Source organism: Branchiostoma floridae, chromosome 8 (genome assembly GCF_000003815.2).
Source record: "Branchiostoma floridae strain S238N-H82 chromosome 8, Bfl_VNyyK, whole genome shotgun sequence".
Taxonomy (NCBI): domain Eukaryota; kingdom Metazoa; phylum Chordata; class Leptocardii; order Amphioxiformes; family Branchiostomatidae; genus Branchiostoma; species Branchiostoma floridae.
The window spans coordinates 3007086-3034670 of NC_049986.1; the positions used below are offsets into that span (position 1 = coordinate 3007086).

General features: G+C 39.3%; 3 protein-coding genes across 3 annotated transcripts; 1 reads left to right on the top strand and 2 right to left on the bottom strand.

Annotated features, from left to right (window-relative positions):
• Positions 1–27058, top strand: LOC118420472 (nucleoporin NUP188 homolog). Its single transcript, XM_035827297.1, has 11 exons — positions 1–258; positions 22471–22603; positions 22909–22996; positions 23261–23337; positions 23848–23962; positions 24184–24295; positions 24453–24540; positions 24781–24900; positions 25492–25831; positions 26412–26528; positions 26822–27058. The coding sequence occupies exons 1-11, from the start codon at positions 144–146 to the stop codon at positions 26933–26935; spliced, it is 1419 nt and encodes a 472-aa protein (XP_035683190.1). The 5' UTR covers positions 1–143; the 3' UTR covers positions 26936–27058.
• Positions 10190–13973, bottom strand: LOC118420457 (caspase-1-B-like). Its single transcript, XM_035827272.1, has 5 exons — positions 13915–13973; positions 13358–13419; positions 11619–12589; positions 11229–11326; positions 10190–10951 (listed from the first exon to the last, which is right to left on the bottom strand). Exons 2-5 carry the CDS (start codon positions 13406–13408, stop codon positions 10329–10331), a joined length of 1743 nt encoding a protein of 580 aa, XP_035683165.1. The 5' UTR covers positions 13409–13419; positions 13915–13973; the 3' UTR covers positions 10190–10328.
• On the bottom strand, positions 16209–20219 carry LOC118420486 (caspase-3-like). Its single transcript, XM_035827315.1, has 6 exons — positions 20156–20219; positions 19214–19297; positions 18542–18873; positions 18044–18132; positions 16941–17576; positions 16209–16593 (listed from the first exon to the last, which is right to left on the bottom strand). The coding sequence occupies exons 1-5, from the start codon at positions 20210–20212 to the stop codon at positions 16951–16953; spliced, it is 1188 nt and encodes a 395-aa protein (XP_035683208.1). The 5' UTR covers positions 20213–20219; the 3' UTR covers positions 16209–16593; positions 16941–16950.
• Positions 27059–27585: the final 527 nt, after the last annotated feature.

Consider the following 27585-nt stretch of genomic DNA (forward strand, 5'->3'; position numbering starts at 1 on the left):
TGGTTCGGCAAGTAAATCTTTTATGTACTTGCCCGACAGGACAAATGAATTTTAGAAAACTTGTCCAACCTTGCATTAATTTTGTAAGACCGAAAGACTGAAATGGAGATTTCTTTCTTTCATTTGTTGAACACATTTGACAGATGTGTGTTACCTTGTCAGGTCCCCCTGTTGTGAGATGGGAGTACACCTTTAATGGATGGACCCTGTGTTCATGTGAGCTGGACAGCTTTCTGCAGTACTCAGCTGGGGGATTTGGTAAGTGTTATTGAAGGATTATCAATATCACCCTGATTTGTTCAATTATACAAAATTTAATGTGCTATATTTTTTGGGGAAAGTGTTATTTTATATATAAATATAATATATACTTATATATATATAAGTAACATTATTCTGGATATCTTTTTAGTTGTCATTAGGCTTTTTTTGATGAGTGGTACTGGACCAGGTATTCTCTTGAAATATATTTTTTACATATTTATAGCCACCATGATTGTAGCCTATAGTATGCTGACTTCAAAATCAGCCAAATAAATGATAACATAGTGAGGGTAAAATTGCTCTATTTGTCACCAGATTATCTAGCCTGGGTACCATCCTGTTTGTACTTTTTGTAATGCAGCAAGTGGAAGGAGCCCCGGTAGAAATAGGATGGCATAGAATGGTACCCAGGCTACCTATCATTCAACCTGGAAACTTTATGATAGTCTGGTAGTAGATTATGATTTGTTGTTACATAAGGCACACTCAACAATTTCATATTGATGTGTCATCATATTCATGATCAACAAGGAAGCTAATAGTACAATCATTTTTATGTTTGTTTTGCTTTGCACAATATAATTTTATAGTAAGCTACAATCTTGCAGAAAACCAAGTGTTGGACAAGTGAAAGTGCTCATTGGGCAAGCGCATGTCCTACACCACTTGCAATACTTGTTACTAGGGAGATTACCAGACTCTGAGATTTCATTGGAAAAAACATGTTGCGCTGATTTTAGTAAAAACTAGACAAACGATATCATCATCATCACATGCTCCACCTGGTCCAGGTGGAGCATGTGTTGGACCAGGTGTTGGACCAGGTGTTGGACCAGGTGGAGCATGTGTTGGACCAGATGTTGATGATGATGATGAGACAAACGATACATGAAACGGTTCCTTAGAATTTATACTTTAATATGTCTGAATGTAAGAATCTAACTTTACGAATTGTAAGAAATTTTATCTCAGATGATTATCTCAGCATTAAACTTTCCGGGAAGACATACATGTAATTATAATGTTATAGCCTACGTTACAGTAACGTACGTAGGTGCGCAGTTACAGTAACAGACTAAAAACACACTCCACTGTTCAATTGTTGACATACATTTAAACCTTTAGTATTTACAGTTGATTATATATTATAACTTATCGTATGCTATATTCCTTTGGGAAAAGACTTAATTATACTTGTGCTGTTCTTGTACTGTTGGCGTCTGCTAGTCTCTAAGCGCAGATTCCCGGTGGCATCAGATAGTATCAAAGCTAGCCAAGGAGTACAGCTGGCCAGAGGAGGTCCGCTGCCTATTGGGAGCGGAAATATAGCCGAAATCTTAATGTGCTGTATTGTTACTTGATGCATTAAGAAATTAGGGTTTTGCATGTTGAAACATTTTGAACCTATTGTACATAATATTGTACACATTAGGGTGCATTAGACCAGCAGGGTCAGTCATTGGATCAGAGGGTCTAGGCACTGAACTAGGAGCTCCTGTCATTTGGCTCAGGCATTTTGGTTCGGGCATTTGACCAGTTGGTTCAGATATTGTACCAGCTGGCCTACTCATTGGACCAGGTGATCCAGGTGTTGGACCAGGTGTTGAACAAGGTAGAGCATGTGTTAGACCAGGTGTTGAACCAGGTAGAGCATGGGTTAGACCAGGTGGTACATGTGTTGGACCAGGGATTGGATGAGGTGGAGCATGTGTTGGAACAAGTATTGAACCAGGTAGAGCATGTGTTAGACCAAGTGTTGGGCCAGATAGACCATGTGTAGGACCAGAGATTGAACGAGGTGGAGCATGTGTTGGACCAGGTGGAGCATGTGTTGGACCAGGTGTTGGACCAGGTGGAGCATGTGTTGGACCAGGTATTGAACCAGGTAGACCAGGTGTTGGACCAGGTGGACCATGTGTGGGACCAGGTATTGAACCAGGTAGACCAGGTGTTGGACCAGGTGGAGCATGTGTTGGACCAGGTATTGAACCAGGTAGACCAGGTGTTGGACCAGGTGGACCATGTGTGGGACCAGGTATTGAACCAGGTAGACCAGGTGTTGAACCAGGTGTTGAACCAGGTGGAGCATGTGTTGGACCAGGTATTGAACCAGGTAGACCAGGTGTTGGACCAGGTGGAGCATGTGTTGGACCAGGTGTTGAACCAGGTAGACCAGGTGTTGGACCAGGTTTAGCATGTGTTGGACCAGATGTTGAACCAGGTAGACCAGGTGTTGGACCAGGTGGAGCTCGTATTGGACTAGACATTGAACCAGGTAGACCAGGTGTTGGACAAGGTGGAGCATGTGTCGGACAAGATGTTGAACCAGGTAAACCAGGTGTTGGACCAGGTGGAGCATGTGTTGGACCAGGTATTGAACCAGGTAGGCCAGGTGTTGGACCAGGTATTGGATTAGGTAGACCAGGTGTTGGACGAGATGTTGGGCCAGGTAGACCAGGTGTAAGACCAGGTGGAGCATGTGTTGGACCAGGTGTTGGTCCAGGTAGACCTGGTGTTATATCAAGTGATTGACCTGGTGGTCTAGGCACAGGCCTCTCACATTGTGTGAAGAACAGCTTGTGCCTTAGTGTTGTGCAGCAGAAGGGACTGTACCCATACTTTGCATTTAACTCCCTACTTACTGTAGCCATCATACTCATCAGGTCTTGGGATTTTCCATGTTCCTTCAACACCTTTGCCAGAATGTTCACAAAGTCAGCCCCATCATCCCTTCTTAATGCCACATACCCAGGCACTGTAGCTAGAGCTAGAAAGAAATCAGCCTCTGTTGAGAGGTATGCCAAAATGGATGAGGGTGAAGCATCAAAATTAGTACTGGCTCTATCAGAAGACTGCTCTTTATCCCCCTGACAAGCCTGGATAAAGAACAGTTTGGGTTTGCCCACAAGAGAAGGACATCGTTTCCCATTGAAAGTGGAAACAATGTCAAGAATGTCAAGACCACAACTATCAGTGGCATACACCTTCCCCTGTGCCCCATGGGTCATGATGCAGCAAATGAAGAAGTCTTCATCTGTATGGTCTCTGTTGGCCTCCTCTCGTAGCACATGTTGCATTGTGGACAGATCAAGGTTCTGGTAGGTCTTCACTTCAATGTTGACTGGTAGGCTTTGGAAAGCTTCTGCCAGCTTTTCTAGGGTGGAGAGTTTTTTTATTAGTTTAGATTTAATTCAATGAAGGTTTCAATCAACAGTAACAGAACTGGTTATAAGTAATTCTGCTATAACATGTTTTGTATGATACTTAGTATAAAGTTTCTTTCCTTGTATGTTCAAAATTTCAATGTGTGTAAATACCAAATTTTGAAAATTGTCTGCTTATTGAAGGTGGGTATTTCATGAGCCTTGTTGTTGCTAGTAGACTAAGCAATTAGAAAAGTACATGACTCTGCAGACTTACGAGAGTCTCCTTCTGCACCAGTCCTTTCAGCCAACTCTGTGAATTGGGTGTTGCTGATGATCAGGGCACAGCCATTTTTCTCAGGCCTACATGTAGATCTTACATTTATGGAGAATGGGATAAACATGATGGCACAGAGTTAGATATACAGTTAATGTATTAATACATAAAATTAAACCTAAATCGTGCTGTCCAAAGCTGTATGAACCAGGTGTTGACTGATTAAAAAGAAGCCAGCAATTGTCTGGGGCTGTTAATTGTCATGTGACTATATATATATTTATCATGTGTCTGGCTTAAAGTTTGTGTTGTGACCTGAGATTTCTGTCAGGTATATAGACAATGCAGGAAGTTCAAATGGCTTATAATAAGTTTTTGTGACTTGATTTTGCACATTAAAAAAGTCATAGCCATGTCTTGCAAGGGATGAAGAGGATAAATAAAGACTAGTAATTATGTCCATTACTCATTAACTTGTCGTAAAGATTGAATCACTGTAACAGTTGCTGTCAGGAACCTGTGGGCTGACCTACGTTTTGTCATGTCCATTGTCCTTATTCAAGTTCTAATTGACACACTCAGATACATTGTAGTCACCAAGACTAGCCTAAGGATAATGTCAAGGTTTTAAGACCTGCATGACTTGAGTCCTGACTAAATCTGGCCATAGCTTAAATGGTCACATTTAGACATCACCAGTGTAATTTATAGACAAAGACAGTTTACATGTACATTTAAAAGTATGATTGAATGTAAAAATCAAATGACAATAAAACACCTAAAAGATACATTGTAGTATGTTTCCTCACCTGTATCTCATTTGATAAGAGGATGAGTACAGAGTATTTTGTAGAGCCTCCTTGGTCATTTTCAAGTCATGAATCTGATGAGTGTGCATCAGTTTTGTATCCTCTAGTTCTTGTACTTTTGCTCCTAGTGTGCCTATTGCTTGTTGAAGGCTGTTGATGTTTTGTTGCCTTTCATTCAGTGTGTGCTCCAGGTCCTTGACTTTGGTATCTAGCATGCCTTTTTCTCTCTGAAGGGTATTGATGTTCTCTTCCCTTTGATACAGTGTATTTGCCACACTCTGCACTTTGTCTTGTAGCATTTTGTTTCCTTTGTGAAGGATGTTGATGTCTTGTCGCCTTTCATACAGTGTATGCTCCAGCTCCTTCACTTTGGCCTCTTGTGTGCTCTTTACTTGTAGGAGGTTGTTGATGGTTTCTTGCCTTCCACACAGTGTCTGCTCCATACTTTTCACTTTGGCCTCTAGTGAGGCATTTTTGTGCTGGAGGCTGTTGATATTTTGCTGGCTATTGTGTTTTGTATATGCCAGAGTTGCTTGCAGTCTGTTCTTTTCCAGCTGGAGGCTGTTGATGCTTTGTTGCATTTCCTTTAGGTTTCGCTCCAGTGTGCCATTTTTTTGCTGAAGGCTGTTAACATCTCCCTGCTTTATACTTAGTTCACGGCTTAGCTGCGCTGCATTGGCTTCTAGTGTCGTCTTTCCTAGCATGAGACTGTTGGCTTCATCCTTAAGATTCTTCAACTCCTTCTCTTCTTGCTCAGCTTTCTGCAGCAGTTGACTCATGTTTCCTTGCATGACTTTGATCTGGTCCATCACTGAGGGTGTTGGGGATCCATCACCCTGCATTCATAATGATTTATTTTACAAAATGCTGTGTAATGAATCTTCAGCAAAAAATTCTAGGTGCAAAATACCACAAGTCATTAATTTATGGTTAAATTTGTCCAACATAATAAAAAAATATGTTCTTGGCTTTTGATATCATCATCTTCTTGCCAATTAATAAAATAAATTTGACCAAACAAATTTCAACTAAAACACAAAATAATTAATGTAATCTACAAAATATAAGAAACAGGTTGTTGGTCAGCTCAAATGCATGAAGCTAGTATTACTAAATGGAATAAGTCATCAAGATGATAATGAGACAATGACAATCTATTCATAAGAATATCTAGCTTTAAAATGTACATGTGCTCACTCACTCACTCACTCACTCACTCACTCACTCACTCACTCACTCACAATCATGTACATGTACAGGAAGAAAACATAGCATGAAGCATAACTGATGTGTTGTTGTAACATACCTTGTGCATGGACAGGTCTTGCTCAGACTCGGGACCACAATGACCTGGCATTTTGGAGAAATCTGTATGGCAGTATGGTAAATAGATGAGTTGATAAAGGCTTAATCTATGAACTAATCTATATTGCACACACTATTTCTTCCATGACAGTGGTCTGTGGATGTGTGTGGCAAAAAAGTGACAAAAGTGTTTCAATTCTCAAGGCTTCAGGTTTGAGTTCACATTTCTCATAATCATATAATCTGCTGCAAAATGGCATTTGATACTAACATCGATGGAAGGCGTAAGAAGTGATGTGTTTTGGTGAAAATTGATTTTGGGCTTGAGCCTTACTTCCATGTATGCATCTGCATGGGAAGTGTGTCGCCCCATTGACCCAGATGCACTGGCCATATGTTCTGTGGGTCAGTGTTAAGATTTCCTTAAAAGTTTATTGTTGGCTATAGATAATATACCTAGTAGACTATTCTCTTTCTGACCATATCTGTAATTTTCAGGTCTAAACTATATTGCGGGTGATGGGTCCATTTGAAATTTCCTAATTTTGTGCATCATTTTTACATTGTCCACTATTTTCTTTCATTTCCATGCACAACTTTTCTGCTTGTTGAGAAGTATTTCCTTGAAGAGATAGACGGTCACTATAGACTTGAGGGTGTGTATCCTCAAATGAAGATTTCAAAGATATTGGGGTGATAGAATTGTCCCCAAAACAACAGATTCCTCCAGCATGTTTAAAATTTGCAAGTTCTAACATCTAACTTATACTGAGTACCACTCAGTGCCACTAAGAAAAAGAAGACAGTATAAGCCTTAGGATAGAAAAGGAGTTTTCTTTGTTTTTCATATTTAGTCTTAAAAGTTGATGTTAATAAAATTTATTCCATCTAAGTATACCACTGGACAAAAATTTACATTAGAGATGGGAAGGTGGCCTGGCCTTGTGTTTAGGGTTGTTGACTTAGAAACTGATAGTTAATCATGGCAGTCCCTAATGCTGTGCCCTTAGGAAAGGCCTTTAGGTTTTAAAAGGATACAAATACCGGTACTTCCTCACTTGACTCAGGTAAAAATGAGTATCATTACCTGCTAGGTACCTGCCCTTAGGCTATCAGATGAGTCCTGTATTTGAGGAGAGCTTGGGCACAATAAACAACAGTACCCACCAGACTTATTGAAAAGGGTTTAAAGGTTCTGTCCCAGTGCGAGGAGTTCAAACCTGCTGCTTATGACTGACATGACAACTTGAAAAGTGCCAAGTTAATTCCTGATATCATCAGTCATCTATTTCTTTCTTGAAAAAGTGAGTACATGTACATATAATGTACAAACTTGAAGGCACTGTTGAGAATGTTCTTACCTTAAGGTTTGTACAGATTTCTTTCAAGATGGCGTCTTTTACACACAGCACTTTGCAGGGGTCCTGGGCCAGGTGCTTTGTGCAGAAAGGTACAAGCAGGATATACAATGTAATTTGCATATGGGGATTCCCCAGGTTATTCCCCCTCCCACCTGCAGCTGCTTCAGTCTGTAAACAACTTGTCTAGACTTTGCCCATGAACTGATATTTTAGGTTGACTCAGGGCCTTTAAACCTTGCTTGGTAAGACCACATCAATTATTTTATTTGTTGCTTGTCGGATTTGCCTGTCCATTTTTTTAATTAAAAAAAAAGTCTAGACAAAAATGATACAATGCGTTCTATTCAGAACATTAAGTAACAAATCAAAGGAAGGGTTCATTAAACTCCTCAGGTTGTTGTTTTTTGTTATTTAAGCCATATAGAGTCTATTCCAAGTCACGCGAGGGTAACTTGCCATTGTCATCATTTACAAATTGTTTTCAATTGTTAAGTCTTCCCAAGAAGACTGATTCTAAATCACTTGCAATTTAAACTCAGATTTGGAAATAACGTCTTGGCTACTGGTCAAAATCATCTGCTGCATAACATTTTGGGCGCCCTCATTCTAATTGTAGTTGCCATTCTTCGAGTGAAGATACGCTTTTTATTCATTTGCCCATGCTTGCGTTGAGTTTTTTTTACATAGTCTACCAGACAATATAATAAGATATATTAATTAACTGTCAATAATCAAGGTTTAGAATGTACAACAATTGAACAGTGCAGTGCGTTTTTACTCCAGCCTTCACACTCCCGACAATTACCGTGAAATACACCCGCCCACGTTACCTACGTTGATGTGACGTCAGGCCAAACATTATGGATGCAGGTTCGAGTCCCAGTTTGTGTCCCAGTATATTTCTTTTTCCCTTTTAAGACATGTATCTTGTACATACAACGTTTTCATCTTGCGAACAGGTCATCGTACGTTTGACACTCTGCTTTTTAAAGATTTATTTAAACATACGGGGCGGTCCGTATATGCCCGAGGGCGCATGCCGCAAATTGACAAATATGTCGTAAACGATATCCGATTCGGTTCTTTTGCAAAATTCCCTACATGCCATACAGGGAAATGATTACACTCACATTTAAATTTGTAGGTATTCTCCAAGCAAAGGTTGGGTCACGTAGATGTAGTAGTGGTCGGGACTTTTTTCCGGCTTGCTCCCCTCACAAGGCATTGCAGTTTTTTGTTTGTTCTTTTCTTGCGATTTTTCCTTTCTTTTCCCCTTGGAAACATCCTGCATTTTCTTCAAAAATGTGGCTTTTTAGTTATTATTGGTACAGTCAAACCTGTATTAGGGGCCACCTCTACAGAGGGGCCACCTGTCCATAGTGGCCACTTTTTGTCGGTCCCTTGGGTATTTTATCTACAAGTTGCCACCTCTATACAGAGGCCACCTGTCTATAGTGGCCAAATTTGTCCGGTCCCTTGAGTGGCCGCTATAGACAGGTTTGACTGTACACTATATTATGTGACTAGCTTAACAAAAGACCACGGGGAAGACTTCTGCATATTCGCGAAAATGTTGCCTTTCTATTTTTATATTATTATAGCCAACATTGTAGCCTATGGTACATATGAACTTCAAAGTCAAAGACATGTTAATGTAGTGAGGCTAGAATTCTTCTTTTTGTCACTTATTAACCAATGTGGCAACTTAATGATACTAGCAGTTCATGATATGTTGAGACATTAAAGAGTCACATATCAAGTTCCTCCTATCATTTATTTATATATTCATGATTAACAAGAAAGCCATTAATACTTTCAACTGTATGTTATGGTATACACAATAGAATGATAACAATCAACAATTAATTTGGAAGAAACCAAAGAGCACATCAGACTGCAGGGATAAACAAGTCCATTAGCCCGATTGTTCCGGACAAGTAAAAGTGCTGTTCGGCAAGCAGAAGTGCTTTCCCACTTGCCCGACGGGCAAGTAAGAATTTCCAAATGTGCTCAAATTACCACTGAGTGTGACAGCACATGGGGCTGAATGCCTAATCTATATTGACCATGTCATTTTTAAGCCAGTAGAAACATTGATTTTGGATGATAGGGCCACATCAAAACTCAAAAACTCCCTCGTCAGTGAGGTAAACAAAGTGAAAATACATAGAAAAATGTAATTTAAATTTCGGGCACTGCCAAGTGAAAATTTGGTTGGGGCAAGTAAATTTTTTATGTACTTGCCCGATAGGACAAGTGAATTTTTGAAAACTTGTCTAACCCTGAGACTACCGGTAATATGTAGGTGATACATAGCATATTGTGCTAATATTCAGAATACATGACTTATTACTACATGTAACAAAGATTCCTGGTCTGAGAGAATAGTGCGTGGTAGATGTTTACTTATTAACACAAACTGACATGTGTTACATGACTATAACCCTTATGGTATATAATCTGGTTTTCTTGATATAACACTAACAATTGATCCAGAAGAAAAGGGATTTCGAATCTTTGCACTTACTTCTATTTAACATTTATCAAAACCGTAGAAATAATATATCATAATAATAAAGATCTAAATGTAGCTCATTGTAGTGTTTTACTTGTAGCAGACTGTAAATATTTAGTAATCACATTTTACTCTCCTGTATAGTTTCTTCACTTTTACTTCATGAGAACAAAATAAAGGTTAAACATTGTTCACATTATGCATATATATCAAATTCATATCATTTTCATGCCAGGGTGACATTGATCCTGTGGAGGAGTCCCTCCTTTTTTACAATTTGTATGAAGCATCATACCAAACCTCTGGCCAGGTATAAATCATTTTGATGGTACATGTAATTTATTGTAAAGCCTTCAATAGAAGCTAAATGTAACAGATCCTAATACTATACATTCCATACTTACATGTAGTCTGTCTTTCCATCAAAATGTGGAAAATATTGCCTTTAATTTAAAGTTTAAACTTGCATTTTGTAAACTCAAAAACATTATGCATGGAGTCATACTATTATAGACTCTTTGTTCCCTGGTTTTCTGTATACGTGTACATTCAATTTGATGTTTCAGTTCTCTACAGCCTACATGTTCAAGTATTTGAAGTTACAAGGCTTGAGAGTTAAATGTACTTAGCTTTGGCCAGGACCTATTGCAGGATTTAATTAACAAACCTTGACTGCTCAAGCGCATGATCAAAGAATAGCTTGCGTCTGAGTGTTGTGCAGCAGAAGGGACTGTACTCATACTTTTCATTTAGCTCCTTACTGGCTGTAGCCATCATACTCATCAGGTCTTGGGATTTTCCATGTTCCTTCAACACCCTTGCCAGAACATTGACAAAGTGAGCCCCATCCTCCCCCCTGTATGCAGCATACCCAGGCACGGTAGCTAGAGCTAGAAAGAAATCAGCCTCTGTTGAGAGGTATGCCAAAATGGATGAAGGCGAAGCATCAGAATTAGCATTGGCTCTATCAGAAGACTGGTGCTTATCCCCCTGACAAGCCTGGATAAAGAACAGTTTGGGTTTGCCAATAAGAGAAGGGCATCGTTTCCCATTGAAAGTGGAAACAATGTCAAGAATGTCAACACCATAACCATTAGCTGCATACACCTTCCCCTGTGTTCCATGGGTCATGATGGAGCAAATGAAGAAGTCTTCATCTGTATGGTCTCTGTTAGCCTCTTCTTCTAGTACACTCAACATTGTGGGTAGATCAAGGTCCTGGTAGGTCTTCACTTCAATGTTGACTGGTAGGCTTCGGAAAGCTTCTGCCAGTTTTTCTATATAGAGTGGGAAGTTTTGCATCATGTTGAATTTGATTCAATGAACTTCAAGGTTTTAACTAAGAGTGAAAGAACTTGTTGAGTAATTCCACAGTATGTATGATACTTTTAAGTATATACCTGTAGCTTCTTTTTTTTAATGTTCAAAATTTCAATTGTGTGTAAATACCAAATTTTGAATAATGTCTGCAAATGGCTTATTGTAGGTGGGTATTTGAATCCATGCTGTTACATAGCAATTACAAAATTAATGTACATGACTTTGTAGACTTACGAGTGTCTCCTTCTGCACCAGTCCTTTCACCCATCTCTGATGTTGTGAATTGGGTGTTGTTGATGATCAGGGCACAGCCATTCTTCTCAGGCAAGGATCTTAGAGTTTAATGAAACCAAGATACACATGATGGCACAGAGTTAGCAAGCACATAATCATAGAACCTAAATCTTGTCATCCGAAGGCAGAATGTACAATTTAAAGTTTGAATGTAAAAATCTAATGACAATAAAACAACTAACTCATCATCATCATCAGTCGGCTGCGGAGCAGTGACAATCACAAGTTTCAGCCAGTGCAGTAATACAGTTACTGTTGTAGTGTCAGGGCTCAAGTCACCTACAGCATCCCCCAACAACTAACTACTGAATGACGGTATTGTTTTCTCACCTATATCTAATTTCATAAGAGGATGAGTACAAAGCATTTTGTAGAGCCTCTTTGGTCATTTTGAAGTCATGAATCTGATGGGTGTGCATCAGTTTTGTATCCTCTAGTTCCTGCACCTCTGCTTTTAGTGTGCCCATTTCGTGCAAAAGGTCATTGATGTTTTGTTGCCAATTAATCAGTGTGCACTCCAGGTCCTTCACTTTGGTATCTAACGTGCCATTTTCTCTCTGGAGGCTGTTGATGTTCTCTTCCTTTTGATACAATGTAGATGCCATACAATGCACGTTGTCTTGTAGCATGCTGTTCTCTTCCTGAAGTGTGTTGTTGATTTGTTCACCTTCATGCAGTGTTTGCTCTAGGTCCTTCACTTTGACATCTAGTTTATCCTTTTCTTGCTGGAGGCTATTGATGATCTCTTCCCTTTGATACAGTGCACATGCCACACTCTGCACTCTGTCTTGTAGCATGCTGTCCTCTGCCTGAAGTCTGTTGTTGTTTTGTTGACTTTCATGCAGTGTTTGCTCCAGGTGCTTCACTTTGGCCTCTTGTGTGCTCTTGACTTGCAGGAGGCTGTTGATGGTTTCTTGCCTTTCACACATTGTCTGCTCCATACTTTGCACTTTGGCCTCTAGTGAAGCATTTTTTTCCTGGAGGATTATTGTACAATCTATCATTGTTCCTAGCTTGTCCTTTTCCTGCTGTAGAGTATTGATGCTTTGTTGCATATCATACTCCAGGGTTTCATTTTTTTGCTGAAGGTTTTCAATGTTTCCTTGTTTTATACTTAGTTCAAGGTACAGCTTTGCTGTTTTGGCTTCTAGCATTTCATTTTCCATCATGAGACTGTTGGCACCATCCGCAAGATTCTTCAACTCCTCCTCTTCCTGCTCAGCTTTCTGTAACATCATACTCATGTTGTCTTGCATGAGTTTGATCTGGTCCACCACAGAGGGCATTTGGGATCCATCGTCCTGTGTTGAGAAATGTTTGATTTTATTGAAGGCTGAGTAATGAATCATCAGATAGAAGTTCTTGTACAAAATACCAGAAAAAATTACTTCAAATTTTTAATGTCAAATTCTTCCAATATGTACCTGGCTTTTGATTGTTATGATTGTTATCAGTTACTGTAGATCTTGTAAATTTTTTAATTAAATTTTAAGAACCAATTCAATTCATTTCAATAATTCATATTCATATTCGCTACGGCCGCGTGGCACGTTGGTACACCCGATCCCTCGATCTCGGAAGTTAAGCAATGCGACGGTCCGGACAGTTATAGGATGGGAGTCTCCCAACCAAGGACGACCGGATTGCTGTAGCGTCACGAAGCTTTCCACAAAATCGTCTTCCGGAAGGGACGTAAAATGGGGGTCCCGTGCTTGAGGAGGTGCCTCGACCATGTTTAACAGCCTCATTACTCATACTTTGGGTACCTACTGGCTGGCAAAATACACCTGGTGATTATTATTAACTATACAAACAGTCTATCCAGGCCTTCTAGAGATATGCTGTCCATCCACAAACATACATTTTGTACATACAAACATAATATTACATAACATACATTTTGTACATTTATACACACACACACACACACACATTCCTGGTGAATGTATACTAGATATTTTGCTTTACGTACACGTTTGATACATGTACATGTACAAGAAGAAAACATGGTATAAAGAATAGCCGATGTATTGTCATAACATAGGTGAGGTGATTGTCATAACAATTACCTTGTGCATGGACAGGTCTTGCTCAGACTCGGGACCACACTGAACTGGCATTTTGGAGAAACCTGTAGCATACAGTATTTTGGTAAATACATGATTGTCTGATAACGGCTTATTAATAAATAGAACTAAACTAGAATAAAATAAAATAGCTTGCTTTATCCTTGCAGCTGTGCCTTGTTCAGGGTTGTTCACTTAGAGATCATAGTTTCTGATTTAGCATCCCTGGCAGGCCCTAAAATGTTGTCCCTCCCTAGGAAAGACCTTGACTCCAGTGAATTGGAGTTAACTTCGGTCAGGTATATTAGTCAGATGCAAAGAAAAGTTGGTGGTCCTGTGTTTGAGGGGAGCCACACCTTGAGCATGATAAACAATCCACCAGACTCATTAATTGAAAAAGAATGAAGGGATCAGTTCTGGTGTGAGTGGCTCAAACCTTACAGTCTGGTTCTGGGTAATGCCATATTGAAAAGTGGAAACTGCTATCTACTTAATGTATTTCTTGGTAAAGTTAAATGTAGAACTAGAAAGAATGATATGAAAGTTGAGAGTGTTCTTACCTTTGTACAAAGTTTTCTTTCAAGATGGCGTCTTGTTCCTGTTTTTTCCCGAATTTGCACACAGCACTAGTTGCAGGGGTCCTGGGGCTGGTTGCTTTGTGCAGAAAGGCAGCATGTAATTTACATAATGGGGATTCCCCAGGTTATTCCCCCTTCCACCTGCAGCTGGTTTCTATAAAAACAATTTGTCTAGACTTTGCCCATGGACTGATATTGACCCAGGGCCTTCAAAAGCTGCTAAAGTTAGTTAATAAGTACAAAAGCTGGGTTTTTACATTTAAAAATTTGAATTTTATTCTTTTTATAATTACTTGTACATTGTATATACATGACATTTTGTATTTTATATTTATATGTCTGTGGCCACAATACCAGCCTTGCTGCCAAGTGCCCATAGCGTATTGTTTTGTTACAACTTGAATAACTGGAAATTCTGCTACTAAGTTGTAACATAATAGTGTAAATGTAATGCAGAAATGTTCGCTTTTTTCGTGGTGACCACTTCACCGCAAATTTAAAACCACCGCGAACATTTTTCTATTATGGTATTAGATTGCAGTCTATGGTGTTACCGCGAACTTAAATCCACCGCGAAAAGCCCTTTTTCCCGCTACCGCGAAAGTAAATCCCCGCAAACTTAAATGCATTTACAGTATTACCTTTGCCAGGAAGGTTATGTTTTTGGTAGCATTTGTTTGTATGTGTGTGTGTGTGTGTGTGTATGGATTAACAACATAATTTGAAGACCTGTGAGTGGATTGTATAATTGTCATTATAATAAATATGATATTTTGTAATATGATATTTGGTATTAGCCTGACTTTGATAGGACCTTGAAATGATTAGATTTTGGGCCCCCTAGCGGCTTGTTATGGTACTTCAGCAGAACACCCAGTACTGATACCTCGAGTTTGGACATGCTATGGTGGAGATTTTTGAGTGGTATGTAGCTCTTGGGGCAGAGAGTAAGTGGCCAGGTGTAGGTTTGGGACCATTTTTTTTTTCAAATGAGGCTTCATTGACATAAATACAGAAAAAAAGGATAATGCTAGCCTACTACAGGTATATCCTGCTTTCTTAGGATAAGATTCTCAACTTTTGTTATTTGGATAGAGGAAATGAACTCTATAGTCACACAGGTGTTTATAATGTTTTACTTAAGGAAGTCCAGTGAATGCAGATAATAGTATTAAAGTGTGATACTGAAATGTGGGAAAACTCAGGATTACCTGTCCTGATACAGTGCCTTGGAACTGTACATATCAGAGACTTCATAAATTCTTCAGACTTCAGCAGGGGAATTGGAAAGTTTTACTCTATTATCCTCACTCCCAAGAAGCATTCTTACCTTTCATTCAGTTGACCATGTTAGCATTATGCTTTTTTTAAATTTTTTATACACTTGTACTTGCCTTTATCCTTAATGATATACATAGCCAACCACTAATTACTATTGCATGATTGAAAATCTGTTGTGTTCAGATAACTTGTCTTGGAGTGGTGAAATGATACTGATAGGCACACTCATTTTCTGCTTCTATAAATCATTTATTCAATCCTGATTATAAAGCAAAGAATTTTTTTGGCATACTGCATGCTAATGCCTACAGAGATACCTTTTTTTACTCATTTATTTATTCCTGATTATGATAAAAGCAAAATGTTAATAATACACACAAACACCAACAAGAAATAATCCTGTAAAACACTTATAATGCTCAGAATAAGAAAGATTAACAAACATCTTGTAGATATATCTATGCACCCTGTGTAGCAAAGATCAACCAATCTAAGAGCATGACATTGTATGACAAATTACGAAACACGAAAGTGACATGAAAATGTTAACAACACGGCAGATTTTTTACATGCCAGATGTTGATCTCTGCAAGAGTTACGTTGTCGGAGTAGTGTACAAGTCATGTATTTAGGACTGACAGGCAAGTTGTGAATTTTAGGTCACTGAGCAACTGTTGGTGCCTGCAGACTAAAGGTACCATACAGTATTATTATACAGAAATTATGTTTAAGATATTTCATATACAGTAGAAGCCAGTTAATTGCACAACGGATTAACGCACATTTCTGTTAACTGCACGGAATACCCAAATCCCCAACCGATGTGGTCCAGCTAGAAAATTAGCTTCGCATCATTGCACCATCCGGATAATTGCACAAACTTCACTCAGTCTGGCAAATAGGCCGTGCAATTAAGCGGTTTCGACTGTACAAACTTTGAGCCATTAGTATATGCTACTGTTTGATGATTTGATGATTAAATATGATCATCTAAGATAACCTTGCCATGATCTCACTCTTCTTAGCTACCATTGCATGCTCACCCTTGTCTTGCTAATTATTTACTCTGGCTAAAGCATCTGTACTCAATGCCACAAACAACAAACAGCGAGCAGAATTGGACTGAGCAGTTGTCTTTGGACTATTGCTTGTAGACTTTTATACCTATGTGTCAGATATTTTGTGGGAAGGTTCGATGCTTTTAATGAAGCATGAAAACTCTCACTGGGAGGTATTATGATGCATTGTGTAACATAGAACCTTCATACAAAATATCTGACACATATTATCTGACAGTTATAAAACTTGAAAATCTACAAGCAATAGTCCAAACACAACTGCTCAGTCCAATTGTAATCTGCTCGCTGTTAATGGTATTGACATTCCAGGGCTCCAAATACCCACTTGCCCACTTGAAAATGCAACCACATTTTGCTTTGCGCAACTTAATTCTAAACCCAGGTTGCACACTGAGCAACCTGAAATTTTGCCGTTGGAACACTGCTTTTTTCCCACCTACATGCATAAGCTTTTGTATTTATTCATTGATAACATAAAACATATTACATAGTTACATATGACTGGAAGAAAAGATAATGGATAAGTAGCTGATTTGAAGAAAGTAACAATTTGAAAGTGGGGCAACCTGAAATGTTGATGGCGCAACCTGGCTTTTGACTCAGGTTGCCACTTGGACAACCTGGCTGAAAAAAGTATTTCGGGCCCTGCATTCTCATTTTAACTCTCTGTATTAGGCCTGACAGGCAAGTTGTGAGTGAAGAACAGCTTGCGCCGGAGTGTCGTACTACAGAAAGGACTGTTGCCATATTTGTTGTTTAGTTCCTCACTTACTATTGTCATCATACTCATCAGGTCTTGGGATTTTCCATGTTCCTTCAACACCCTTGCCAAAACATTCACAAAGTCAGCCCCATCCTCCCCCCTGTATGCCACATACCCAGGTACTGTAGCTAGAGCAATTAGGAAATCAGCCTCTGTAGTGTAGCTTGCTTGAGTGAGTGAGGGTGAATTGAAAGCATCGCGGTAAGGACCAGCTATTTCTTGTTCTTTATCCCCCTGACAGGCTTGGATGAAAAAGAGCTTGGGTTTACTCATAAGAGAAGAGCATCGTTTCTCCTTAAATAAAGAAAGAATGTCAAGAATATCAATACTAAAACCATCAGAAGCATACACCTTGCCCTGTGTCCCATGACTCATAATACAACAAACAAAGAAATCTTCGTTATCGTGGTCTCTGTTGGCCTCTTCCTTTAGTGCTTTCAGCATTTCGGGCAGTTTGAGGTTCTGATGAGGCTTCACTTCAGTGTTGACCTGCAGACTTTTAAAAGCCTCTTCTAGTTTTTCTAGAATGAAAAGTTATGAATTATTATTACATCCAAACATCAATCAATAGAATCGCCCAGACCTAAAATTCTTTGCGCAAGTCAGTTCTCACTCAATAGTCAGTTACCATGCTTACGCATGGGTAAACAGTGCACATGCACGCATATTTTAGACACTCCACATCATTTTAAGGTAAGATTGAATCACCTGTTATGAGCAAGTTAGCTAAGTGAAACACAGATGCCAGACAAGGCATCTCAAAATTACATGTGTCGGGAATTAGGCATGCGTTCTCTTACCAACTGCGCACTAGGGGAAGTAATACATGCATGTGTTAAGTCTGCATGTGATGATGAATCTCACAGTGTACTTCTTCACCTGCAGTAACCCAAGTTTTACTAAGCTGTGTGTATAGTTGAATAACAACCACTTGGCAAAAATGGTGTCAGAAAGATATTACACATTGTATATGATTTTGAAAACTTACGAGTGTCTCTTTCTGCACCACTTCTTTCTTCCATCTCTTTGACTGTGAAGTGTGTGTTGATCATCATGACACGGCCATTTGTTTTGAATCTGTTAAAAATATGTACATTGAAAAAAGAAGGTGGTAACAAAGAGTCACACAATACATGTACATGTACATGTACATCTAATAAATTTTCATTAATAATATCAGCATACAGTGACTTAAAACCATGCAATGCTGCCTCCAGGACCCGTCTCTCTGTCCAAGTATGGAAGTTTCACCTTGTCCATCCAAAAATTACACATGAACTAATATATACAAGTTAGTTACAGATCCAAAATGATGTTATTTCCTCAGCCTGATTTCGATCATGACCCAAAAGGTAAGCTGTGATTATGGTCAAAATCTACATAAACAAGCATATCATGGACTAGATCAATTGTCAGCTATACAAATTTTAGATTAACCTAAGGCATGACTGATTGTTTGATTGTAATAATGAGTGAGTTTCTTTACCTGTTTCTTATTGGATAGAAAGATGAGAATATAGTGGTTTGTAGAGTATTTATTGTCTTGTACAAGGTAGCAACCCTCTGGGCATTTGAGCACTCTTGGGCCTTCAGTAAATTGGCTTCCAGTTTCTTTTTTTTACCCTTGAGGCTTTTGAGTTGACTTTCATTGACATCCAAACTATCCTTAAGGCTGTCAATTTTCCTCTTCCGATCTTCCTCTTCCCGTGTAGCCCTCTGCATCAGGTAGCTCATGTTACGGCTAATCATGGTCATACCTTGTTGCATGGCTTTGATCTGGTCCGTTAGTGAAGCTGAAGGTCTTGGGGACTCATATGTCTGTGTATAAATGTTGAGAATTAATAATCATAAATAATTGGGACAGATAAATAGACTCCAAATGAATAATTGATACAGGGACAGTCAATATTTTTTATCAAGTCAACCTTCACCTACGCTGTATGTAATACTATGATTATAATACAATATTGAAAATTTATATTAATATAAAATCCAGAGAGTTTGTTGAAGATACACACTTTTAGAGCTCCTTTGAATAAGGAATTGATGATTTTTGAAGGTGGAGAATAAATTAAAATATTAAATTAGAAATAATTTTGTTAAACTTTGTAGAAATATCAAGAAGCAGAAATGACACATTCAAATTCAAAGTTCTCACCTCATCCTCATCCATTGATTCTTCTTGCTCTTCCATCTCTTCATTTTCTCCTTGATCTTTATCATCATTGCTGGTACTGGTTGACTGATATTGTACATGGAATTGAAACAGACAAGAACATGTCAAAGGTTCTATAAATTTCAAAATACATGTTGAGTGAATGAAAATTTCAAATGAATGAAAGTGGTTTCCAAAGCATATAACAATGTACAGTGACTGTGTATGTGTGTCTGCATATACACACCTGGCAAGTAACTACACAAATGTGTAGTGTTATATGCTTTGGAAACCATGTTTATTCATTTGAATTTTTCATTCACTCATTATATTTGAGTTAAGTTAATTAGTTTGTCAAAACTGCCATCCAGTTCATCCAGTCACAGACCAGAAAGTTTACCATTTTTACAAACCACAAAGATCTCTAACTGCTGTCCGTGGACAAAGAAAAGAATTATTTTGAGAGTTGTTTCAAGACAATGGTGATCAGGGCCTTTGGTTACCATCATAGCATCCTAATGGTACTATTCACATGCATCAAATTTCTTAAGTTATCATATCAGGAAGGAATATTCAGACGGTAAGACATTATGTATGAGTTCTTAGAAATGATGATTATCACTAGATACATGTAGATACATTCAAATATTGAAAATTATGGAAAAACTTTATACAACTTAAAGTTACACCAGCTGACAATGTGCATTTATTTACAAGAACATGCATGTTCTTGAAGAAACAAATGCTCATTGTTAAATGGTGTAAGTTGATTATGATACATTCAACACTGCTCGAGCTAAAGTTGTGTATAACTATTACTAATCATATTTGTTGATCAATATTTACTTGAAATAGATAGTCTGTTGAATGCATTATCAAAAGTGTAGTACATGACATTGTATACATGTACAAGCGTGTGTGGTAAAGTTTGAAAAACAAACTTACCGTAGGGCCATCAGTAGGGATGTCAGGAGAATCTGATACGCTGTTCCAATCTGACATTTTGAAGAAACCTGTACAGTCACATTAGGCAAACAAGAAATGCTTTAAAAAGAGTTGGCTACACAACCTTAGATAAGAGTGAGGATGAAATGGGAGGGTTCGAAACCTTTTAGTGCCAGGTTGTTTAGTCATCAACCTCAGCCACATGCTAGTTTACACATTAATACATGTATTTCAGGTTGCCTCAGATCAAATGATTTCATTTTCAAGCTCTGCAAGTGCTATACAATGTGTATGTCTTTTTTTTGTCAAGCCCAGATCTGATTTTGATCTAGGTCCATGCAGCTTAACGACAAGGTGTTTTTCCCTTAACCCAGAGATCCCGTGGGTTCCATTGGAATGTCGCTGACCTTGTGCCCTTGGGAAAGGCACTTTACACAACTTTCCTCACTTCACTCAGGTGTAAATGCTGGTACCTAGCTTCGGTTAGGGCCGTCCATTGGATAAGACGTTAAACTGAGGTCCCGTGTTTGAGGAGAGCCAGGGCAAGAACAAAATGGCGGTTGTAATCAGTGTTCCCTTCAGCCTTGATTCATCAATGCGTCTCAAATTTTTGAAGGAGGAGGGCTTGAATGCTGGTGGCGTGTGTCGAGGGGGTCTGGGGGCATGCTCCCCCATGATTTTTAATCCGTCAGCCCTAAAATTTTTCAATGGCCCCTATAAACTCAAATGTCTTCTGCATGGGCCTCTCGCCCTAACGCACCAGCCCTTGCCTCCTGCTAAACAACTTTTAAACAACAAAATTTCTCCCCAAAGGTCCAGATATCTTATAGCAGGGGTCTCCAACAACTTTCGCGCGCATGTAGATCTGTCCCAACTTCAGGAGGGCTCATTAGCATATAACGCGGGCTCATTAGGCTATATAGCTGCACCAGTTTGTGATACTAGTGCTACAGTGGTACTACTCTGCTTTAAGGTCAGTGTGTCAAGGACAACTTGTGTTGCTCCCAAACTGATGAGGGACCCTTTGCATGATGCAAGATCGAGCAGCAGAGTGGCACGCCACCTCCACCAGGATGTCAGGGCAGCAAAGTGCAGCAGGGTTGATCATTTTGGTATAGTTGGGCAGTGTCGTCATATCTGATATTATCATGTTTTAAAACACGCTATATACAGAGAGACCATAATCTGAAAAGCCATGAGCTGACCATTCTGCCGCCATGTTATGATTGCAATCCAAGCGCCACGGGTGTCCCGCCCTGTCTAGATCCCTCCCAACATCTCTGCAGATGTCGGGAAGAACTGTGTCTAGATTGGGCCTTATAGTCAGTGCTAATTAGTCACACTGTAAACTCCTGCCGTTCATTGGTGTTGTTACTGTAGAGTAATGCTAGAAACTAGAAGGATGCTAGTAAAGTTAAGAATGCTGTGCTTACCTTTACAAAACCTTCTTCCAACTCAAAATCCAAGATGGCGTGTTGTAACCTTTTGTACAGCAAGGTACTGCAAGGTACAAGCAGGTCATTTACATAATGGGGATTACCCCTGGTTGGTTATTCCCCCTCCTACCTTCACTTTCAGCAAAGGTTTCTGTAAAGCCAGCTTGTCTAGACTTTGCCAAATTGACTGAAATTAGATTGCCCAAGACTGAAATTAGATTGCCAAGAGTTGACGAAAACCGAAAAATTTTGGGGGTTTCGAGTATTGCATACGGCGGAGCAAACCATCTGGATACGGAGCTATCCGGGTGCCTTCATGCGCCACAGTTACATAATGTATGTTATGTTATGACGTCACCATTATGTTATTGAGTAAAGGCCTCAGATGTATCCCTCCATTTTGTTGTGAATCCTGACTTTTTAATGTTTATAGCACCCATTGACTAATTCCCAATCATCAGTTCTTAACAAATGAGCTTATTAAATTACTCTAAAGAGACCACCTAGGTATCAGAGATACTTGGGCCACAAGAGTCCAAAACTATAAGATTATGATAGGCTTTCTCCTTACTGGGAAAAGATTTTCCAGTCAGAATTTTTTAATGTTTTCTATCACAAGGCCACACCAATTTGATTTCTTGGTTCACAGATTTTTTTTTAAATAATGAAGCGGGCGGTGGTAAAAAATAAAAAAGGCATTTGAGGTCTTTTAGAAAATTAAGCACTCTCCTCTTGAGGAAAATATGGCTTGAAAGTCCATATTTATGATTGATACCATTTCATGAGGCATAACTTTGAGGCACAGGAATATCTAAAGGTAATGCCCATTTCCTGCTCCATGGCCACCACAAAATCTTAAATGTCTCCCCACTTCTTCAGATGCAGCTTCCAAACAGCTGGCTGTGCGAGTGACGGAGGTGGCTGATCTGCTGAACAAAATGCTGTCCTTCGATAGGACACTGGCAGAAACAGTACAACCTGTCACAGCAAAGCTGTATCCTATAATACAAAGGTAAGGAAATAAAGATTATTTTCCTTAATTTTAAGTAGCTTTTGAAATCTTACTTCTTCTGTTATTAGGACTTGTACAATATGCTTTTATGTAATATTGAAAATAGATCACCCCATGCATGCTTATTTTGGTTACGTTCAAGATCCTGAATTTTTTCAATCCTTTAAAAATTCAACTGGCCAGGAGTCCAGGACTGTGTTTACATTTTTGCACTAAGAGACCATTAGATGTAAATCTGCTTTTGGCAACAGCCAAGAGGTGGAGCCTTGATGCTTATTTGACAATTTGTGTATTTTTTTTTTCAGACTCGGTGCAGCCCCAAATCCTCCCATTGATGTTGTTGCTTCCTGTGTCCAGTGCCTGGCTACACTAGCACAGTATAAACCTGACAAGGTAGGCACTCTAATATCATTTCATTTAAACATTTCCTTACTTCCTTTCTTTCCCTGAACACATTCATTACCAAGTTCAGTATTTACTGGTTTGTTGTTTCTTAGGGCATAGTGTTGCTGTACAATGTAGTTTGATAAAGGAGCAATAAAAATCATATTATATCAGACTCCATATATTGAAAAATACCACAATGTTTCACACTTTCCTGCTTGAAGGTACATGTATGTAAACCTGTTATGATAGGAAGTTTTCTTTACTGTTCAGGTCTGGCTGGATCTACAGCAGACTGGGTTCTTACCATTTGCTGGTTCTTCCAACATGGATGTAAACAAGGCTCTCAGGTATGGGCTCATCAGAATGATGATAATCAACCCATCTCAATACTGTAAACACATTCATTGGGTCTTGCTATATACCTTATGCTAGGTCACCTTTATCCACTGGGTAACCTATATCCATTGTTTTAAAAAACATGGTTTCAAAATGCAATATTTTCAAAATATTTCTGAATCAGTAGACCCTACATTTTCAAAATATTGCAGACTGAAACCACTGCCCATCGACTTGACATCCCTAAATACCCCATTATTAAAAAAACAGTCACCGTGGATATACATGTACATACATGTAGGTTACCCCTCGAATAAAGGTGAACTAACAATAACTATTGGGCCAGGAAATATCCAGGAAATATTGTATTTTTCCTTCAATACTATCTGTAACATGTTTCCTTCCTGTTTTGTGGACTGCTCTAGCTAAAGTTAGACTCTGTAATATGTATTTCATGATATTTGAATCCACAATATATTGTATTAAGCTTCTAAATGTTGACCTCACCATTCTTTACCAAGTGGTAGCGGAATGTTTGCTGGTAACTATGGTAACCTGCTGATATCGTTAGAGCGTCCATCTGGGTACTACCCTGTCACCATAGCCACACTGAAGCTGCTGCTGGCACTGGCCAAGGTGAGACTTTAAGGACAACCCCTTATCACTGTCACATCAAATATTTGGAATCTTTTATAATTTTCAAAGTCAGAAGTAATCTGTGAATTTTATAACACAAATACAGATACCATAAAAGAAATCATCCAAAGAAGCACGTCATTGCATTGCGGTATGCAAAACCATAACTGTGAATCCAGCAAAAAGTCGAAATGTGAGGCTTTTTATCATTCCCTTTCCAGGGTCTCCAGTTCCAAGAAGGGATCATCCCAGCCATAGTGTTTGTACTGAAGGAAGTGTTTGCCTCCTTCTACAAGTGGAACTACACCAACCTTAAAGACAGACAGGAGATTGGTGAGTCAATATCATATGATTGTGCTGCATTATATCAAGAAGTTGTAGCCAACTTGAAATTGACTTACAATGTAGTCTACATTTTAGGCAATAACTCTTAACATTTTAGATGTTGACTGTCTACCAAAGTAAGTTGTTTTGTTGATCTCTGTTTCAGGGAGAAGATGTCTTGAGATCTTCCACTGGATCCTGTTTGTGTCAGAAGGAAAGGATGAGACCATGGACCATGATAGCAAGGACACCAGGTATCATATCACAAACATATCATTTCAATTGAAATTCCATTTCTCAAAACAAAGTATGCATTTGAAAAATGAGTGGTGAAAGGTAATTTAAAGTACATACATCGGATCTTGAGCTATTGGCTATACATGTACATGTAGAGAGATATTAATATTTACAGATTAAAGAAGGAGTTGTATTTAATGTTCCCTTTTTTGCCTTCCAGACATTTGAATCTTTGACATTTGTTACTCTATTTCCAGGCTGAGCCTGAGGGATGTGTGTGTGAATGGCCTGTTGTACACAGAGGCAGGACACAGTGTGTTGGAGATCCTGGGCACTGGAGTGGAGAACATCAACAATGTGGTCAAACTACAGGCCAGGTATAGCCTATAACTATCTTGTACCATTCTCTTAATACATATCTCAAGTCAAGTGATGTCTATTGTATGTCATTAATGATGATGCTTCACACTTTGTCTTCAATCATTTGTATTTTCTTTCCAGTAGAGTACACTGGAACTACATGACATATGATTGTATATTATCCAACATTTCAGATGGAGTGATTTAGTTTATTGCAAATTCTCGAGGGCTAATTGCAGGTACAATGTAGCATGAAAGGGGACAAACAAACAAATAGTGTAGAACAGTATATAGTAAGTAGTATGTCTACTCTAGTCTAAAACTAGTAAAAGCTAACTAAGTTGTGACTTGGGTTCGACTTCTTTTCCTAAGACTGTGGAAGACAAAGTATCCCACATATATATACATCTATAATGTGTGGGTCCTGTGATGTTAGGAGGAAAGTAGTTTTCTTTTTGTCAGACTGTAAACATGGGGAAATTTGGGAGGAATTTAGTGGCCTCTTTGAAAAGCAAATTTCTTGTCTTTGGGAGCAATACATGATGCAGTTCTATCATGACTTGCCAGGTGGCATGATGTGATATAAAATACTTATAACGTATTCCCAGTGCCTTTGAGGGTCCAGGACAAGACCTGATCCAGATGGTGAAGCTGGCGTTCTCTGTGGTGAACCGGCTCCTTCTGCTGAAGCCATCTGACAGTGACACCACCTCCCCGCTAGAACAGGCGCTAACGTACCACGCAGGCGGTGCACAGCAGGGTAAACATCTGGTGTCCGTCATCGCTCAGTACGTGTACCATCGCCATGATGTCAGGCTCACGCGCCTGGCCACACTCATGCTGAAGAGGTTGTCGCAGGTGGCCCCCATGTCTGTCCATGCCTGTCTGGGGGATCAGGCTATCCCCATCAGGGACATGTACCTCACTCGTCTGCAGGCTAAAACGGAGGTCAGCTTCTTTGCTATATCTTTCAGTTACAAAACTTGATACTGAGTTTGAGTTGAGTTTATTTAGATCCACAATCATAAGAGGCTATTCTTCCTGTGGTCTACACATTCATATTTACACATTACAATAAAAGCATACAGGACTTACAAAGTGACAGTAGAGAGCAAAAGTAACATTCAATCATAATTCTTTAAAGGGAAATCATTACAGTCCAATACAGTGAATACTGTTTGAACATACATATAAGGTCTCACCAGTTCAGCTTTTGAGATGAATTTGTTACTTGAATAATACCAGTTCTTTTATAATTGTTGATTTGTTACAGGTAATTTGATTTTAGTGACTAATTGAAATCATTATTCAAATTTGAACTGTCATCAATGCAAACATTTGATAATTAAAATTTGAGACAGCATTCCCACCTTTGAACTAAAATGCCATGGACTGCTCTCTTTGTCCCAAACAGCTAAAATTACTGACCTCAATATTATGTATGGATTTACGGTAGCTGTTGAATGTAATCAGAAAATGTTGTAATTTGGGGTCATATGGTCTTAATGTGGTCCCATATATTTTTCAGGACCTGCGACTGAAAGTGGTAATACTGGAATGGCTGACTGTTGCCGTGGAGACACAGCCAGGGCTGACAGAACTGTTCTTGAACCTGCAGATAAAGGAGGGAAAAGAAGGGGTCAAGGTCTGTTCTGTTTTATTGTTTAGATGACAACAAATCTATCATAATGGTGAAAGATGATGCAAGGGTTTGACAGCTGGCTATTCTGATACTGCTGTCACAGTGCTTTTTTACAGCCCCAGTCTTACTTACTTGATAAGGTCTCCTCACTACTTTGAGTGGCCTGCATCGAGGAATCAGCACCTCTTGTGTACCATTTTTCACCATTCCAGGTGGTTTAGGGCCATATCGTCTAGCGCCATGCAGGTGCAAAATCTGTAGATTTTACTAACAAGTCTATGATTGATGTTCCACAGGAGTTTACTGTAGGAAAGAACAGCTGTCTACAGGCAGCTGTAGACATGATAGAAGGTGAGAAGCAGGGGACGTACCTGTGCCGTCCCGACCTACACTGTGCTTTATGTCTGTGATTGATGTTCCACAGGAGTTTACAGTAGGAAAGAACAGCTGTCTACAGGCAGCTGTAGACATGATAGAAGGTGAGAAGCAGGGGACGTACCTGTGCCCTCCCGACCTACACTGTGCTTTATGTCTGTGATTGTTGTTCCACAGGAGTTTACTGTAGGAAAGAACAGCTGTCTACAGGCAGCTGTAGACATGATAGAAGGTGAGAAGCAGGGGACGTACCTGTGCCGTCCCGACCTGCACTGTGCTTTATGTCTGTGATTGTTGTTCCACAGGAGTTTACTGTAGGAAAGAACAGCTGTCTACAGGCAGCTGTAGACATGATAGAAGGTGAGAAGCAGGGGACGTACCTGTGCCCTCCCGACCTACACTGTGCTTTATGTCTGTGATTGTTGTTCCACAGGAGTTTACTGTAGGAAAGAACAGCTGTCTACAGGCAGCTGTAGACATGATAGAAGGTGAGAAGCAGGGGACGTACCTGTGCCGTCCCGACCTGCACTGTGCTTTATGTCTGTGATTGTTGTTCCACAGGAGTTTACTGTAGGAAAGAACAGCTGTCTACAGGCAGCTGTAGACATGATAGAAGGTGAGAAGCAGGGGACGTACCTGTGCCCTCCCGACCTGCACTGTGCTTTATGTCTGTGATTGTTGTTCC

Coding starts and splice junctions, on each gene's coding strand:
- LOC118420486 (XM_035827315.1), bottom strand. CDS start 20,212: ATGTCAGATTGGAACAGCGTATCAGATTCTCCTGACATCCCTACTGAT. Junction 18,133..18,541: donor TTCTATCCAATAAGAAACAG/GTAAAGAAACTC, acceptor TATTTTTAACAG/ATTCAAAACAAATGGCCGTG. Junction 17,577..18,043: donor TGGTGCAGAAAGAGACACTC/GTAAGTTTTCAA, acceptor TTTTCATTCTAG/AAAAACTAGAAGAGGCTTTT.
- LOC118420472 (XM_035827297.1), top strand. CDS start 144: ATGTGTGTTACCTTGTCAGGTCCCCCTGTTGTGAGATGGGAGTACACC. Junction 22,604..22,908: donor CTGTATCCTATAATACAAAG/GTAAGGAAATAA, acceptor TTTTTTTTTCAG/ACTCGGTGCAGCCCCAAATC. Junction 26,529..26,821: donor AGGGAAAAGAAGGGGTCAAG/GTCTGTTCTGTT, acceptor GATGTTCCACAG/GAGTTTACTGTAGGAAAGAA.
- LOC118420457 (XM_035827272.1), bottom strand. CDS start 13,408: ATGCCAGTTCAGTGTGGTCCCGAGTCTGAGCAAGACCTGTCCATGCAC. Junction 12,590..13,357: donor AAGACCTGTCCATGCACAAG/GTAATTGTTATG, acceptor TTCTCAACACAG/GACGATGGATCCCAAATGCC. Junction 11,327..11,618: donor TCTTATGAAATTAGATATAG/GTGAGAAAACAA, acceptor TTAAACTCTAAG/ATCCTTGCCTGAGAAGAATG.